Here is a 17,474-nt window from a genome sequence, read left to right on the forward strand (position 1 = left end):
ATCTCTTTTTGTTGTTTTATTTTTTTTTCCTTTTTTTTTTTTTTTTTTTTTTTTGTGTGTGTGTTTTTGGTTGTTTGTTTGTATTTTACACACCAGTTGGATGTTACCATCACATGAAAGAAGAGAGAGAGAGAGAGAGAAAGACCTGAACAAGACCACGGCTAAGAGCTCTAGAGTTAAAAATGAACACACGGTCCCGAGATGATGGGGGGTGGGGTAGGGGGGGGGGATGTGGGCACCCTGCCCCACTCCCTGCTTTGGGAACCCCTCACCCCTCAGCTCAGTGCGGCCCTTCCCCGGGTGCGTGGCTCTCCTCCGTTAGGTTAAAAAAAGAGAGGATGTTGTAAAAATACAAATGTCCCTAAAAGCATCGTCGTCATCATCATTATTATTATTACTATTATTACTGTCGTAACAGAATTATGACTTCACTCCAGATTGTCCATAATGGCCTAATGGGGCTCTCCGGTGGACTGTGGGTAGGATGGTGCCACTGTGTCCCCAGGGCCACTTGGAAGGGCAGCACCCCTGTGATGGCTGCTCTTGGGTTTGGCACGGGGTCCCCCACATGATGAATGAACTCCTACTGAGGCTCACGGGAAGGTCCCAACCATGAGGATGTCCCATCCTGGGGATGTCCCGACCATGGGGATGTCCCATCTGTGGGGACAAGTGCCAGGTGGCAGCAGGAAGACTGGGGGTGCAGAGTCCCCATGGTGTCCCCAGGTGGGCAGGGGATGGCCCGTGCCCTGCTGGAGAGCTTTGCGGTGTACCCAAGGGACTCTGGGGACACCCGCTGACTGCCTTACCCCTGACACCCAGCAGAGCAGGGAGCCCTTGGAGGGACAGCAAGCAGTGCCATCTGCGCTCCTATGGCACCCACCCCATCGGTACCCAGCATCAGTGATGTCCAACACAGTGACAGTGGGGAGGTGCCAGGGACCTTATGGACACTGCTGACACTGTGTCAGCCCCCAAAGCCACCAGTGGGGACAATGACAACGGGGATGGCTCTGATGGCACTGCTCCATCCTCACAAGGAAAGTGGTGCATGTCAGCCCAGGAGGGGACACCCTGCCAGGTGCTCCCACCAGGGCGGACACAATGTGGTGGAATGGTGCAAGGGGGCAGGGGATGAGCCAGGAGGGAGGGAAAGCAGCGAACCCCACCGGAGGCAGTGATGAATGCTCCCGCTTTGGCAAACGAACCGCGGCATGGCTTCCAATCCCTCGGGTGTCCCCGGGGTGGGGACGGGGCAGGGTGTGGGGACATCATCCCACTGGGGTGACGCTGGCGGCTGGGAGAGCTTGTGTTGAGTGGGAAGGGGGAGAGCTTGGCTTGGACCACCCCCCCCCCCCCTCCATTACTCCAGCAGCCTCCCAAAATGTGGGGTGACGCTGGGATGAGGGCTCTGGGGACTGTGGCTGGAAGCACTCGCACAAGTCCTGCCTTGCAGCAGGGACATGAGGACAGGGATGTCCCCAGCATCGTCCCCAGCACCGTCCCCAACACTTGGAGGTTCAGGCTTTCAGCTGGTGCCACTGAGCCACCGCCTGCCGGGGCCGTGCAATCATGTCCTTCCAGTGCTTCACCTCACCAGGGCCACTCTTCCAGGACAGGTAGATCTGCAGGGGACACAGGACATCAACACTACGCAGTAGTCCATCCACCCATCCATCCAACCCCTTGGGGACAACAGTACCCCTGCACTCCCCCTGCGAGCCCCCCATAGACTCAATGTGGTGCCTCTCCATGGCAACAGCAATTGTGCTCATTTATCACCTCTAGCTTCAAACAAATTAGACCTTGGTTGCCTGCCTTTTGCCTCCGCCATGGTGGGGGCACCAAGGCAGTGACCCACCTTGCCAATGACATCGTTGCGGCTCAGCCTGTCCTTGTCCATGACGGTGATGACAATGGTGGTCTCACGCAGTCGCTCCGTGGGGATGTCAAAGGAGAAGGACTCGTTGAAGACAGGGTTTAAGCACCTCTTCATCACCACCGTCTTCTTCTTCTCCACCCGCTTGTCCTTGTACATCAACCACACCTTCACATAGGGATCTGGGGGCACAGTGTGGTTGGGCTCAGCTCCAGCCAGGCGGGCAGCGCCATCCCGGACCCCCATGCTGAGCACTGGGGATGATGCCCAACTTGCTCATACCTGATGTGCCCCCGATGTCCATGGCTTTGAGATTCCGTGCCTTGATGATATTCACCACGATGGAGTTGGCGGAGGGGTTGTAGCACAGTGACAGCAGGAGCTCCCCTCGGCTGCCCTGTGGGGCACATAGAGGCTGTCAGGGCCTCCCCAGCCCTAAGAGGGGCACCCTGGGATAGCCCCCCGCCCTGCTGGGCACCCGAAGCCCTCAGGGTCCCACTAGGTGGCCTGCCTGGGTGGTGGAAAGGGGGCACCAAGAGCTGCCCCAAGACTGGGCTTTGGGGCTGGGCAGAAGGAAGAGTGGCCATCAAGAGGGGAATGTTCTGGCGTCACCAGCAGTGGGACATTTTGGGGGCCATTGCCAGGGGGATGTTCTGGGGCCATCCCCAGTGGGATGTTTTGGCAGTCATCACCATTGAGATGCTCTTGGGGCCACCCCCAGTGGGATGTTTTAGTGACAACCCTCAAGGGACCTTTTTGGGGTCATTCCTAGTTGGACATTTCTGGGGTCAGCCCTGGTAGGACACATTGGGCCAACTTCAGTGGGACATCTCGGGGCCCTCCCCAGTGTGTCCCTTTTGGGGCCAGCCCCAAGTGGGACATTTCCTGCAAAAGGGAAAGAAAGCTTTCATTTTAGGTCTGCCCAAAACACTTCATTTTGACCCAAATGAGGACTTAAACCTATTGGGACATCAGTAGGACAGGCACAGCCCCCCAGGGACCCCTTCCCATGGGTCTTACGCTGCCATCACTGCAGGGCTTCAGGTCCTTCCAGAAGGTCTGCATCTGGGTGAGGTCCACCTTGTTGAGGGGGATGGACACCTCCCCAATGGGGTCGTTACGGCTGAAGCGGTCATAGTCCAGGACCTGAAGGTACAGCACCCGCTGCACCACTTTCTCGTAGGGGAACCCTGCACCAGAGATGGAGGCCATGAAGTGATATCCATAGAGGTTGGTGGGCCCTCTCCATCCCATTCCCTCCCAGCCCATACCTTCAAAGAGGAAAGTCTCATTCCAGTGCGGGTTGAGGTTCTTCCGCTTCACCTTGGTTTCCAGCTTGTGCTTCTTGTCGGGTAGCAGGTAGATCTTGACAAAGGGGTCACTGGTGCCGCTGAAGTCCTTGGCTGGCAGCTCCTGCGCCTTCATGATCTTGACAGTCAGGGTGGACTCCTGGAAATTGTAGCCCACGCTGAACTGGATGCGGCCCAGGTTCTCCCGGCTGGAGCCGTCATGGCCTTCGTCATCCTCGGAGCCTGGAGAAAGCTGTGAGGAAGGGATGAGGAGCAGTGAGTGAGGCTGCTGCTCCCATCCCAGCTGCTATGGCCAATGCTGCACAGAGCTCCTTAAGTTTGGTGGCTGTCAGCAGGCATCAGCCCATCTCCCATCTCCCGCCCGTGGGCATCTCCTCAGCTGACCCCTGGCTCCACTCCGGCAGAACGGGGAGCACCAATTAGCCAAATCCCTCCTGACAGCACAGCCCTCACATCCCCACGAGAGGGTCACAGCCAGCAAGCTGCGGCTGGAGGAGGGGCAGCCAACCCCATGGCAGAGCCCCTTCCCACCCCAGGACCCACCATAAGCATCTCACTGGTCAGGGAGTTCACCAGGTCGGAGACAGAGGAGTGCGGCTCCGTCTTGCGATCGGACTCATCCTGCTGTGTCTGCCCAGGCACAGGTGCTGTGTTCACTGCCTTGCCACCAGCTGGCAACCTGTGGAGAGAGAAGGATTGCCCTAGAGTGGGGCCAGAGGGGAGCAGAAGGTGCCTGCAGCACAGGGTGTGCCAGATCCAGGCTGCAAGATGCTGGCAACCAGCAGCACCCCACTGCCCATGGAGCCCACAGCCTGGTGCCAGCACTTGGGTCTCTCATACTTGGCATGCCACCATCGTGGTATGGCACAGCCACCAGTCCCCTTAGTGTGGCTCAGCCCAGTTGCTTTGTGCCACACTGCCTGGCTGATTAGTGTCCCCTTTGCTGTCACCATTGACCCCTGTGGGGTCCTTCAGCCCCATCTGTCCCTGTCTGGATCCCAGGAGCTGGGCATGGAGTTGTGAATGGACAGAGCATCAATGGGCACACGCCAGGACCACGCTGCCACGATGCATGATGGAGACATGGGCACAGAGTGGCAGGGACAGATCCAAGGAAGGAGGGGATGCGCGCCCTGGCTATGGGCATAGCACACGGTACAGGGACACATTGACAGACGGAGCACGGCGGTGCCAACCCTGGGGGCGAAAAAGGCACGGGCATGCAGACACCCATCGGCCCAGAAAGCACACGCAGCACTGATGGAGATGTCAGATACCTGGGGCAGGGGGGGATGGAGGCAGCGCAGAGGCAGCCCCCCACGCACAGGCAGACGGGAAGGACAGAGAGAGCTGGGGAGGCAAAGTCAGTTTAAGAACAGAGCAAAGGTGGAGAGCTGGTGCCTGGAGCTGCCTGGTGGTGTGCGCCGAGCCAGCAAGAGAAAGGGAGGAAGAGCGAGAGAGGGGAGGAGGAGCATCTTCTGCAGTGGGCCTGGTGGGATGGAAGGGAGAGAGGAGCGGGACGCACGGAGAGGTCAGCTGCTGGCACAGGAGATGTGCTGCGGTGCTCCTCCAGGATGGGCTGCAAGGAAAGGAAGAAGCCGAGAGATGGGGACAGATGGACGGAGACGTCACGAGGCGCAGAGCTATCCCTGCTGCGGGGTCACGGGATGGAGGAAGGAGATGGGAGTGGTGGTCATGCGACGGCGGCGCTGGGGAATGTGCTACAACATGGAGCGAAATCAAGGCGAGCGGGGTAAAAATAGCTGGCGGGAGAGAATGGGGCCACTGCCATCACACGGCGATCGTGCCGGGAGGAACAGCCACCCTCCTCTAAGGTGGCACTGCCACCAGCATGAGGACTCCTGTTGCCACTTGAGAGCTTGAGGAGGCCCCAAAAGGAGCCCTAGAGTGAAGGCACAGCTCCCACGGAGCCATCCCTGCGTGCGCACCACGGTGCAGCTCAGCATTTTGGGGATCCCCTCGCCCCGGCAGCTCATCCTCTCCTGGCACAGTGCACCTCCCCAGCATGCGGCCAGCAGTGATGGGGATGGGGATGGACAGAGGGAAGGAGGGAAGGATGGGGAGGAAGGGGTCAGGGTGTGCTCGGCGTCGCCACTCCGGCGGGGAGAGCTGCAGCCGTCGCCGTGCCCGCTGCCTGGCCGCTCCAACCTGGGCGCTCCGCGAGGCCGGCCGCCTCCTCCTCCTCCTCCTCCACCCTGCGTCTCGTCCTCCTGCAGGACTGCCCTCTTCCTTCCTCCTACCTCTTGTCCCCCTGAGCGTTCGGCTGGTTCGGCTGCGTCCCAGCGGGTTGCAGGTCGGGGATATTGGCAAAGTCATCTTGCTCTGAGAGTCCCAAAACCAGGGATAACACCACCATCCGGCCTTCCCTGCCCGGCAGGGAGGGAGCGAGGCGGGGGGAGAGAAAGAGAGAGGAGAACACAGCATCAGGATGGGGACTACAGGTGGGGATGGACCGGGAGCGCGGCCCCTGTGGAGGAAATGGCATCTGGGGGTGGGCGAGGGCTGTGGGGTGACAGGTGCCAGCGGCATCCTGGGGCCACAGTGGCACCACAATGATGAGCAAAAAGCAAAAGCAGAATGGTCGTAGCTCACTTGGTGCATCCCAGCTCTGGGTGGAGGTCCCACACAAACTGGGGATGGAACCCACAGAAACAGAGAGCAACGTGACCTTGGGGACAGCTTGCGAGCCTCAGCTATCGATCAGGAGGCTGGCCAGTGGAGCTGGAGGGAGAGGGCAGAGCCTGTGGGACACAGCAGAGCACGGAGGGAGTCCCCACTGGCAGTGAGCTGGGGATGGACAACAGGATGCCTGCAGCTGAGGGGACTCTGGGGCATCAGGAGGGATGCAGAGAATGGGATACACCGAGCAGTGACGGCATCCCACGGCAAACAGAGCGCAACAAGGTATGGGGAGAGCAGACGGTGACGTGAATCACCCTGCAGCCTGAGCGAGCACCGAGATTGGAGCCACGCAGCCGGACACCCTGCACAGGGGGACCGTCACCGCAACATCCCCGCATCCCACGGAGCCGACGGGACCCATGGTTGCCGAGCCAAGTGACCATGACCAGGTGACCTCCCTGATCCCCCGCCGCAGGCTTTACCCGAACCTGGAGGAACCGCCGGGGAGAAGAAAAGCCCGCGAGCGAACTTACAGGAAGGACTTCATGTCCAAGCCACGGTTGCGGATTTGCCCCACCACGTGGTCCCAGCTGCCGGGGTTGGAGCGGCTCGTGCGCTGCTTGGAGCCGGCAGCGATGCCCTGGCGCACTTGGCCACCGCGGGAGCCCCGGGGGTTGCCGGTGCTGCCGGAGGAGCTGCTGTGGGCCTGGAGGTGGCCCAGGCTCTGGCTGGTGGTCGGCTGGCTGTGGTTGCTGCGCTGGTGCTGGCTGAGGGGCTGCTGCAGGCTTTGCTGGCGCATGAGCGTGCGGGGCCTCTGGCATTTGGGATCGCCTGCTGAGGTGGGGATATACTCAAGGGTAGTGGCTGTGGACAGGGTGGAGTCCTCGAAACTTAGGGAGAGGAAGGGCAGAGGAGAGGAGAGAAAGGAGAAGAAGGTGAAGGGGCAAAATTGGAGGAAGGAAAAGAAGAGAGTTAGCGAGAAGATGCCCCAGTGCAGGGAGCGCTCCGGCAGGGGCCAGAGGCTACAGCCAGCTGTTTCTCTGCCTCCCGGCCGCAGCACGGCCTCTCTGCGCTCCCGCGCTGCCATCTCACCACCACCGCCTGCCCGGTGCGTTCGCAGCGCCTGCCCAACCTCGTCTGCCAGCTGCGTAATGAGGCTGCTGCTGTGGGAAGGCGGGTCCCTCGGTGCCCCACGGCGCCTGCTCACGTGCCGCAGCCAGCCCGCCCTGTCCCCATTACCCCATCCCTCCCAGCACAGCAGCTCCTGGGATGCTCAGCACCACCATCCTCAGAGCACTGCAGCGTGCCGGGATGGCACAGCGCACCACGCGTCCTCAAGGGTGAAGCCGGGCACGAGCAGAGCACAACAGGCACACAGCAGCGGGGAGAGCAGATGGATCCCATTGGGTTGGCACAGATGGGGATGCGCATTGCTGTTGGGGACCCTTGGGATGCCCCATGACTTTCATGGATGGGGACAAAGTGAGGCCCCAGGTGCTGCCCACATGCAGAGCAGCAGGCGCATGGTACGGTGCCATTGCGCTGAATGAGGGCATGCAGCCCAGCCAGCCTGGTTAAAGCCTTGAGGGGGTCCTTTGTGAGGGGGGAGCCTCCTTCAGAAACAGCCTCCCTCCACAGCACCACGGCTTCTATGTCGCCCAGGGGCTGGCGAGGCAAAGCTGTGCCGTTGTGCATCGCAGCAGCAGGGAGGCAGAGCTGCAGGGAGAGTAAATTATATATATATATATGTGTGTGTGTGTGTGTATATATATATATATATAGAGTAATAAAAAAAAAAAAAAGAGAGAGAGATAGAGGTGAAGAAAGAGTGAGAGGTGGGAAAAGGAGAGAAGAGGGAGGGGACTGGAGAGCTGGGACAGATCTGGCCCTGAGGCCCCTGGGGCCCAAAGGCACGTGGGGCGCTGTGCCTCCTCCACACCCACCGCCGACCTCCTTTCAGTTTCATATCAAATCTGAAATTAGTTCCATTTACAACCTCTCCATCGCGGGAAACTAAATCTGGCTCCGCTCGGCCCCAAGCCAGCTGGAGGCTCAGGATCTGCCGGCAACGTGCCACACGGGAGGCGAACAGGGACAGGGCACTGCAGCCCCAAAACCGGTCCCCGTGGGGTCCTGCAGGACACTGTGGGGCCGGGGGGCGGCGGCACCGGGAGGGCACCGAGTGGCCGTGGGATAATGGCACCGCCAGGGCACCGAGTGGCCGAGAGATGGTGCCAGCAGAGGGCACTGAGTGGCTGTAAGATGGGGACGGAAGGACGGCACTGAGCGGCCGTCGGATGGTGGAATCGGGAGGGCACGGAGCGGCCACAGTGCGGTGACACCAAGTGCTACCCGCATAGCTCCTGCCCGGGATGACTTGCACAAGAGGAACCCTGCCCCAGAGCAACACCCGAACACAAGTAGGCTGAGCACAAAGATGCCAAAAAATCCCAAAGGCTTTGAGGGCGGCATCGCCATCCCCTTAAGTCTGTCCATCCCCCTATGCCTGGCTCGGTGCATCACGCACCCTGCAGAGTTCAGCAGCATCCAGCACAGCCGTGCTGCCCCGGGCCCAGCCCCGGCGTCCCCACATCCTTTGCCGGCGCGTTTTTGGGATCTGAACTCAGTGCCCTACGGATCAGGGGCTGCTGCAACCCCATTTTGAGGAGGTGGGGAATATAGAGACCTCGGCCAGCAACTTGCTGCCACCATTTCTTCCCCTAAGGCTCAGATCTGATGCATCCTGGCAAGGGTTTGCACTGTGGATGGCACACGGTCCCAGCACCGCGGGGACCTGGGCGAGCGGCTCCTGCTCCCACCCCCGGGAGGGGGGAAGGGAGGGACATCCATCCGGGAGGGCTGTGCGTGCTCACTCACTTGGACAGGCTGAGCTTCCCTGCGGCCAAGTGGCTCTGCACCGTGTGCCAGCGACCCCTCGCTGCCTTCCCTGCGCCGGGCTCGCTGTGCGCAGAGATGCTGCTCCTCAGGCCGTCCTCGGCGCACTGCTGCTTGTCCCCGGGGCGGCCGTCGCGGTCCCCGGCCAAGCCTGCGGTGGCCGACGCCGTCAGCTTAGCCCCTGATAACAGAGAGCCACTGGGCCGGGCCGGCAGACGGACCCCCCCAGGACAGACATGGAAAGGGGCCGGATAGACAGACGGACGTGTCAGGGAGCCACGGCGTGCGGAGGGACAAGGAGGAGGGCACAGAGCCAGAGGTGGACAGACAGACAAGGGACGGACAGACAGAGAGAGAGAGAGAGAGACATCAGCACAGCCAAAAAAAAAAGGATAAAATAAAGGGGGCGGGGGAGGGGGGGGCGGGTCTGGAGGGCGTGCGGGGCTGAATGGTACAAATCCAAAAGGGAAATGAACAAAAACCAAAAAACAACGGGGAAAGGAGCCCTGTACCCAAACGTGCAACACCACCCCGCGCTGCAGGGGGCCCCGGGGTTGCATGTCTCCATGGGGCTGCCCATGGGGGCCGGGGGGGAGGAGGAGGAGGAGGTGAAGGAGGAGGAGGAAGGTGCGTGGGTGCTGCCCATGTAGTCATAGCCCGGTAAGGAGAGACTCACTTGAGGGAAAGGCGCGGGTCACCGTATGGGGCGTAAGGTGAAATGTTTAGAATAAACTCCTTGGGAGGGTACGAGCTCCATTTCTGCTGCACTGTGTTGTCATTGTTATTCCAAAAGTCTCTGTCTAGATCGCTACAGCAGACCGTGGGGAGGGAGAAAGAAGAGGGAAATACAAGAGAGAAAGCTGAATTCCTGCCAGGGGGAGCACAGCCCCCCGCCCCGCCTGGGCCCTGTGGAGAGAAACAGACAAGACGGATGGACGGACGGATGGCTGCAGAGAGATGGGAGCAGGCTGAGGGGAGAGAAGGGAGCAGAGGGTTAGAGAAATGCAGTGCAGGGCTGCTTCCCAGCGTCCTGGCAGCTGGATCTGGAGAGGGACGCAGCGGTGAGTACAGGGGGGTTCCATTGCCAGGACCATCCCCCCCTTTTGTGTGTGCTCCCTTTTGGCACATCATGTCTGGACACATAGGGACCCCATCCTGTGCCCTGTGTCCTCCATCCCCACGGTGCCACAGGATGTGTGAGTGTCCCCTGTGTGCGTCCCAGCTCCAGTGCCACAGCAGCACCCCACTCTGCTGCCAGGGGCCATGGTGACCCTTCTGCCCCAACCAAGGGGTCAGCAGCTCTCCATGTGCCGAGAAGAGTCACTGGGACAGCCACCTCTGTCCCCATAGAGTGTCCTCCCATGGATGCCCTGATCCTGGTGGATGACAGCAGGCAGGGCACTGTGGCAGTGCCATCCCAGCCCCTCTCCCCCTGCGTTGGCACCTACTTGATAGTTTTCTTCTCACTGCGGCCTCGGCTGGAATCTGGTGTGCCCACAGTCTCCAGGGATGTCTTGTACCGTTTTCCCTGTGGGGACAGCAGAGGGGTCAGAACCAGGTGCTGTCACCAGGATGGAGGAGGTAATTTTAGGCTTAATTGACCCGGGGTTAATTGATTTGCCATTCCCAGCGTAAGGGATGCAGTGGCACACACGGAGGAACTGGGGCTCGGAATCAGGGCAGCGCTGTGATTTCCAATGGATGCTCAGCAGGCAGGAGCACAATTAGTGAGCTAGGAGGCTGTAGTGGGACACAGGCACAGCGATGGGGACAGGTTAACTGTCCTACAGTGGAGCATGCACACTGCCCCCAGGTGTGCTCACCACCTGCCCCCTGCCCCCTGCCCCACGGACACTTACCAGTCTGCGCTGGCACCACTGGCAGATGCCACACAGTACGATGGTGACGCTAAGGCTGACGGTGATGATGGCTGAGACGAGGATGACATCGCGGGAGGGAACCCCTGGGGAGGAGCAGAGCAGAGTTGAGCCTGGGTGGATGGACAGCCCTCCTGGGGAACCACGGCCACCCCACAGCACCTGCGGCATGGGCACAAATGGGAAGTGGATCACCAGGGACACATGGCAGGGTCACCACCCTGCCCCATTGCACTCCGGGGGTCTGCTGGGACCCCATCCCTGAGCGTGACCCCGCCACGGTGCCATCCATGCCCAGACATCCCCACCACCAATGGGGACAGAGAGGCCGGAGCGAGCCCACCCTGAGCCGTGCTGCAGTATAAATATTAAACAATAATGATTAATAATTAATTCACCCGCAGCCCTTGTTATTGTAATGAAATTTGCCGGCGGCTCCGGAGCTTGCATGACTCATGGCGGCCAGACCCCACGCCCTGCTCCCACGCCTGCCTGTGGGGGGACACCAGGTGACAAAGCACTGGCAGCCCCCATTCCTGGGGGGCGAGGTAGGAGGCACGGTGGCAATAAGAGTTAAATGAGCGCCCCTGGATCCGGGTGCCCGGGTGGGGCTGGTGGGTGATGGTACCAGGGATGGGTGGCACTGTAGGATGGGGACCTGGGACACACATGTGCTACAGAACCGGGCCGGGAGGGAGAGGGGGCGGGGGGGGATCTGGCGCTTGGTCACGAGGCCCTGTGTATAGAACCCGCTTAGCAACTGTTGCCTAGGAGGGAATTTGGGACCAGCCCTTAATTTCTAACATTTAGAAAGAGCCATGGAGGAGTGTGGCGCTTAGCACAGCGCTGGAGGCAATGGGGCTGAGCCCTGCTGGCTGCTGCCCCATGGTGACATGGTGACACATGGGACACCGTCCTGGCACTGCATGCCAGTGCTCCCAGTGCTGAGAATCCACCGTGCTTCTGCCCTTCTGGTGTCCGCTGTATCCCCAAGGGAAGGGCGGATGGGAGGGTGCAAGGATGCCAGGCTGCAAAATGCAGCTCCAATGATGCAAATGCATGGATGCAGGGACCATGCCCTGTGCCAGTGGCTGCCACTCCTCATAGGGTCAAGTTCATCTCCAGTATAATCCCATAAAGGGAAATTAAAGAGGAGAAGGACAACGCGCTGCGGGCATGACGCTGAGGATTATCCCTCTTAGAGAGAAGGAGAAAGCAGAGGATGCTGTCACCGAGGGGACTTTGGCTCCTGCCCCGGTGACATCGCAGGGTCACACGCCCCCGGCACCGCTGTGCTGTGCTGCGGCAGCACTCACAATGAGTTGTTTTCCAGTCAATTAGCATCGCTTAATTAAGCAGAGAAGCCGAGCGCAGAGCTCCCGGCTCGTCCCCAGCTGCAGGTGCTGCCCGGGGAGCAGAGAGGTGGCACGGGGGGAGATGTAACCCCTGGCTGGGAAGGGTGGGCAACCTTATGACCGCGTCACGCTGACAGCGCTTCATTTCTGGGCGCAGAGCCCGAAAACGGCCAATTCCCCAAATGTTGTGCGGGGAGTAGCAAAGCGCGGAGCCTCCCCCCGAAGCTCCCAAAATAACCCCCGCCTGCTGCGCTCCCGGGAAGCGCGATCGCAGCCGCTCCCCGCAGCCGGCGTGCACGGCTCCGCGCCGAGGCTCTGCCGCGTGCCAAGCGCCGGCAGCGGAAGGGGAAGCGGTTGAGGGTGCCAAGAGTGCCCGCAGCCACCGAGGGATGCGATGGGGAGAGAAGGGATGGAAACGGGGCGCCCGGTCCCGGTGGGTGTGAGCTCAGAGCATCGCTGTGCGCAACAGGAGCGCCGCCCCGCGCCGTGCCGTGCGATGGGGCAGGAGCGAAGTGGCCGCGGTGGCACAGCGGGGCTTCCCAGCTGTCGCTCGCCTGGTGCCACGCTGCGCGTTCCTCCCCTGCTCATCCTCCTACTCATTTGCTAGATATTTCCCAAAGCTCTTATTTTTAGGCTGCAGCTGAGAAGCTGTGAATTTGCAGCTTTGCTCTCCAGTGCGGGATGCTGGGGGAGCCGGGATGGAAGCCCCCAGGAGGGGAGTGCGGAGTGAGCACGGCCACCCGCCCAGCCCGGTGCTGCTGGTGACCACCCCATTAAGCTGCTGGCCGCGCTTTCAGCACCCGTTTCCATCCTGCTGCCATTCACGAGCGCCCAGGGCGAGAGGGATGGGAACAGGCGTCTGCTTTCCATCTGTGCATTTGTCTGTCTATCCGCGCGGCCCCCTCTCCAACGCACCCATCCATCTCTCCAGCCACCCGTCCATCCCTCGTACACAGCTGTCTCTCCATCCAGCCATCTGGCCGGCCCCCGGAGCTGTCAATCTGTCCATCCCTGCCTCTCTCCACACCGAGCCGCCTGCCACAGGGACCCCCAACACCTCCCCAGTCCCTCTCCTCTGGCACCCGCTGGAAATGCCAACACTTCAGGTGCAAAAGGTGGCAGCCAATGGGCACCTTTCCATAATACCAGCACTGCACCCTCCTGGTGCCACAGCCCCTCCTGCAGCACGGCACAGTGTGGGGCGGTGGGGACCCCGAGGGCACCACGTCCTCGTGCCCACGTTGGTTGGGTGCATCCACACGCAGAGGATGGCACATGGATGTGCTCTTCCCCCAGCTCCCTCCTGCAGTCAGGTTATTTTCAGCTCAGGATTTCCGGAGATGTGCGTGGTTTCTCTGCTTTGTGCTTCCTGCTTCTGCTGAACACCTGAGCCCTCCCAGAACTTTGCATCCCCACAGATCCCCAGTCATCACACCAAGCACTGCCTCCTTTGTCAGCGTCCCAGCTCCTGACATCCTTGTGACGTCCTGCATCCCCCAGCTCCGGCTCAGCCCCAGCTGTCTCCTCTAAACATGGCCCTTTGTGTAACAGCCTCCTCACCCCCTTCCACGGAGGGACCCTGAGCTGCACCCTCAGCGGTGCACTCAGACCCCAGGACAGTGGGAACGGTCACCTATGGGGCAGCAGGGTTTGTCCCCATCTCCCTCTCCATCTTCATGCATCCCACCATAGGGGTAACCTGGCTTGGTCAGAGAGAGCCGTGCCACATGCTGTGCCCTCCCTCCCTCCCTCAATGCCTCGGCTCCGTCTCCGGCAGCGCCATCGGCCGCTTCCCTTTCAAACCTCATTAACTCCCCCCAAGGTGACCCGCTCCCTCCTGCAGCAGGGCCGGGAGCGGAGCTGCCCAGGGATGATACTCAGAGACAGAGGGACCTTGCACGCTCCCGGGGCGCTACGAGCTCACAGCTCGGTGCAGGGCATCGTTATGGAATGATGGCACCATGGAGCACAGGACAAAGCTGCCGTGTCCCCAACATACCACGCCCCACGGCGTGTGCCCTCAGCCTTGTCCCCAGGTCCCCGCTGTCCCTGCTCAACACTCAGGCTGGCGCTCTGCCTTTGCACACAGCCACCGCGCGCCAGCCTCACTGTCTGCTCTTCGAAAGCCCTTCCCCTGCTGAATTCATCTATAATAGATATTGGAGCCGAGCCCCCCAGGGGCTGGGGGGTGGCAGCGATATTATCTGCATCTGTCTTCATTCCCCTCTCTCTCCCCGCCCTTCCCCAGCAGGCTGAAAAGCCGCGAGATCAGGCGGAGGAAAGCAGCCTCTGGCTCCGCTCTGCTCCTTGGCACTGGGGGATCGACCAGAGCTCCCCATCCCCATGTCCCTATGTCCCCATGTCCCCGTCAACTGTTCCATTCCAGTCCCCATCCCCGACCCTGACCCCTCCCCCATCTCCATTCCCATTCCCATCTGTATCCTTATCTCTATGCTCATCCCTGTCTCTATCTCTATCCCCGTCCCCATCCCAGGCAGCCCTACGGGCACCCCACTGCCACGGGGACAGGACAGAGCCGCATGGGGACGTGGGCATAGGCAGGGAATGTGCAGGGCACAGCAGGTGCCTGGCTCCTGGCAAAGCACGCTGGGTTATTTATCTGCACCTGTGGGGACGAGGACGCAGGTGGGGAGTGAGGACGAGGACGCAGGTGGGGAGCTGTGACCACAGCTCCCAGCACCTGTCTGGGCCACGGGGATGGAGCATTCGGGCGCAGCTGCTGCAGGAGAGGGGAGGAGGAGGTCTCACCCATTGTGCACATCACTGGTGGCACTGAAGTTACACCCTTCACCCCATGCATCTCCCTCACAACCAAGACAACGGTACTGGTTGTGCCCATAGGGAACACAGCACTGGGGAGAAAGGGCTGCTGGCACCTGGTCCCTAAGCCGTCCTCCTCCAGGCACCCCAGCTGTCCCCAGGGCTACCTATATCCAGTGGCTTGGCCACGGTGTGCCAAACCCAGGGGGGGAATGGAGCCACAGAGCAGCAGAGGGGCAGGCAGAGGAGCAGTGAGCAGAGCAGATGGTTCCCTGGTGTCAGCCACTGCGGCACCCTGATGCTATTGGGCCGGTTTCATAGGGATGCCCCACGTAGTAGGAGAGTCACGAGTGGGACTGAGGGACAGAAGGGGTGTGTGCTCTGTGTCCCGGTGCTCACCTTGTGGAGGCACGGCAGCCGCAGGGGGCAAGGAGGACATAATTCTGGGAGCAAATCTGGGGCACACTGGAGGGGGAACGAATCCAGGTGCAAAGCCTGGGCTGCAAAAGGGGTGGGCGAGGGGCTCCTGGGGACCCATCCCATCTCCCCGCTGTCATCACATTGCCGGGTGACCTTGGGCCACCAGCTGATCCCGCAGGGCATCCCGGCTGGGCAGTGGCGACGGAATCCCCTCGAAGGCTGTCAGCGCTGCCGCCCCCCATGGGTGACAATGTGTGACGGTGCCCCTCGGCGCGGCCGCATCCCGCAGGCCTGCGGCTCACGGTGCTCTGCTGGGTGATGTCCCCCCGTGATGTCCCCATGTCCTTCTGCCGGAGGCTGTCACCGAGCCACGCCGTGACACTGCCGTTCGGGCACCGCGGTGGCCGCACGCCCGCCACCTCCTCCCCGCCAGCGCCCCACATTCGTGACGACGGGGCCGAGCGGTGCCCGGGGAGCGTGAGCTCAGCAAAACGGCGGCTTGAAGCCCCCTCCCCAAAGCACGCAGCCCAGCACGGGCGAGGGGAGAGGAGGGGGCTGCGGAATCCCACCGGGGAGGGGGCTGCGAGGCCGGGGGCTGCACCGCGGGGGGAAGGGGGAGGGGAGAAAGGGGGGGATGCTCCGCAGGAGCGTGACTCATTTGAAAGCGGCAGCGCTGACTTTCTCGGCGGAGCAGCGCGAGAAAAGGGGGGACCCGCGGGGCGCGGTGCCGGTGCGGGGCGGCCTCACCTGCGCTCGCAGCCTCCGGGTCGAGGTACATGGCGGCGAGGCTCGGCGGAGCTCATCAGACGGCGGCGGCGGCGGGAGGCGGCGAGGCGCGGGGTGCGGGGGCCGCGGGGGGCGGCGGAGCGGCCGGGGCCGGCATGCGGCGGCGGGGGGGAGCCGGGAGCCTCGCGGTGTTCGGCGCTGCCCGCCCGCTGCCTGCTGCCGGCTCTGCGTGTGCGTGTGTGTGCGGGTGCGTGTGCGGGTGTGTGCCACGGTCGCGCATCCACTTGCTGCTCGCTGCTGGCGGGAGAGGAAACTGCAGCCGGCGGGGAGGGTGGGAGGGAGGGAGAGAGGAAGGGAGGGGAGAAGGTGAGGGGGGGGGGGGGGCTCCGGTTCTGGGGACCCACCCGGGGAGCGGCGGGGATACGCGCGGGGTGGGAGCGGACACGCGCAGCCAGCGCACGGACGCGTTAATGCGCGGCGCCACGCGCGGGGTGCGGCACCCTGCCCGCTATCCCGCGGGGACACGCGCCAGGTGCCCGCCCCGCGACGCTCCCAGCCCTCAGGCTCTCGGAGCAGCCCCACTCCGCACCGCTCCACGCCCGCTTTTCCCGGTGCCGGGGCTCTGCGGGCACTGAGGCGGCGGAGGGCGGCGGAAAACGCGGAGCGGAGACGTGGAGCCACGGAGCGGGGCATCCTCCTCCCCTCCCTCCCCTTCCCATCCCCGCCCTTGGGCAATTTGCGCCCGGCTTTTATTGCCTCGTTAACATTTGCTATAGAGATGCAGACGAAGAGCAAACAAACGGGAGAGCGGCTGCTGGCGGTGTGCAAACAGCGGGGCCGGCATCTTCCTGCATCCTCAATCCCGGAGAGCGGCCGCGGCCGTGGGCCTGGGGCAGCCTCCCCGGTGGAGGCGGAGGGGCCGAGGGGCTGCTGGGGGGCTGTTCTTGTGCGCGCACGTCGTGGGCAGTTGGATGGGATCGCGTCCCAGCGTCTGATGGCAGCCACGGGTACGGCCTCGAGTGGAGGGGGCTCAGTGGGAGCCATCCCGAGCCGGGCACAGCCACGAACCCGCAGCATTTCGGGAGTTCTTGGAGCTAAACCCACGCAGGGTGGCTGTGGGTCGGCAAGCACCTCCTGGGAACAGAGAGCTTGCTCTAAACCAGGAGTCGGTGCTGAGCATTGGGGAGGTGGCTTTGGAGCCAACGAGGCGCCATGCGCCCAACACCTGCCATGCCAACACGGGGAAGCGTAGCTTTATTTTGATTTTCCTCTCTCCCTCTCCGAATGGGAACCTTCTCATTAAACCCTTGGCACAACCCCCTGCTTTCGCTCTGCTTTTCTCCGCTCTCTTCCCACGCACTCTCGCATTGAGCTCTGAAATCCCCGTCCTTGCGCTCAGACGTCCCGGCAGCTCCGTAACCTCCCACACCCACACAGCCGCAGCCGCCGCCGCTTTCATCGGGGCCGGGTGGGTGTGCGGCACTGCTGACTCACAGCGCTCGGAGCGCTCCCCTTCCCATCCGGTCACCGGGGAGCCTGGAGTTTGGCCAAGGGCTTTCCCAAGGCGGTGGAGGTGGACCTCGATTTG

The 17,474-nt window shown here is 62.1% G+C and overlaps 1 protein-coding gene across 12 annotated transcripts; it reads right to left on the reverse strand.

Annotated features, from left to right (window-relative positions):
* Positions 1 to 53: 53 nt before the first annotated feature.
* Positions 54 to 16,188, reverse strand: SYT7 (synaptotagmin 7). Of its 12 annotated transcripts, none has more exons than XM_015863193.2 (13): positions 15,908 to 16,188; positions 10,587 to 10,690; positions 10,176 to 10,255; positions 9,404 to 9,535; positions 8,710 to 8,925; positions 6,366 to 6,722; positions 5,451 to 5,576; positions 3,733 to 3,868; positions 3,151 to 3,421; positions 2,900 to 3,069; positions 2,162 to 2,276; positions 1,862 to 2,061; positions 54 to 1,625 (listed from the first exon to the last, which is right to left on the reverse strand). In XM_015863193.2, exons 1-13 carry the CDS (start codon positions 15,936 to 15,938, stop codon positions 1,521 to 1,523), a joined length of 2,043 nt encoding a protein of 680 aa, XP_015718679.1. In that variant the 5' UTR covers positions 15,939 to 16,188; the 3' UTR covers positions 54 to 1,520. The 12 variants fall into 12 exon arrangements, with proteins under 12 accessions (XP_015718679.1, XP_032300592.1, XP_032300591.1 ...); XM_032444701.1 differs by lacking the exon at positions 15,908 to 16,188 and adding an exon at positions 11,233 to 11,290; XM_032444700.1 differs by lacking the exon at positions 15,908 to 16,188 and adding an exon at positions 11,003 to 11,180.
* Between the last annotated feature and the right edge of the window lie 1,286 nt (positions 16,189 to 17,474).

This window comes from Coturnix japonica, chromosome 5, assembly GCF_001577835.2.
Source record: "Coturnix japonica isolate 7356 chromosome 5, Coturnix japonica 2.1, whole genome shotgun sequence".
Classification (NCBI taxonomy): Eukaryota; Metazoa; Chordata; class Aves; order Galliformes; family Phasianidae; genus Coturnix; species Coturnix japonica.

What these genes read in the sequence shown, in the direction of transcription:
- SYT7 (XM_032444699.1), bottom strand. Translation starts at nt 10,896, where the DNA reads ATGGATGGCACCGTGGCGGGGTCACGCTCAGGGATGGGGTCCCAGCAG. An exon ending in GGGAAGCTCAGCCTGTCCAA is followed by an intron (nt 6,723 to 8,709) that starts GTGAGTGAGCAC and finishes CCTCTCCCTAAG; the next exon opens with TTTCGAGGACTCCACCCTGT. An exon ending in TGAGACTTTCCTCTTTGAAG is followed by an intron (nt 3,070 to 3,150) that starts GTATGGGCTGGG and finishes TCTCTGGTGCAG; the next exon opens with GGTTCCCCTACGAGAAAGTG.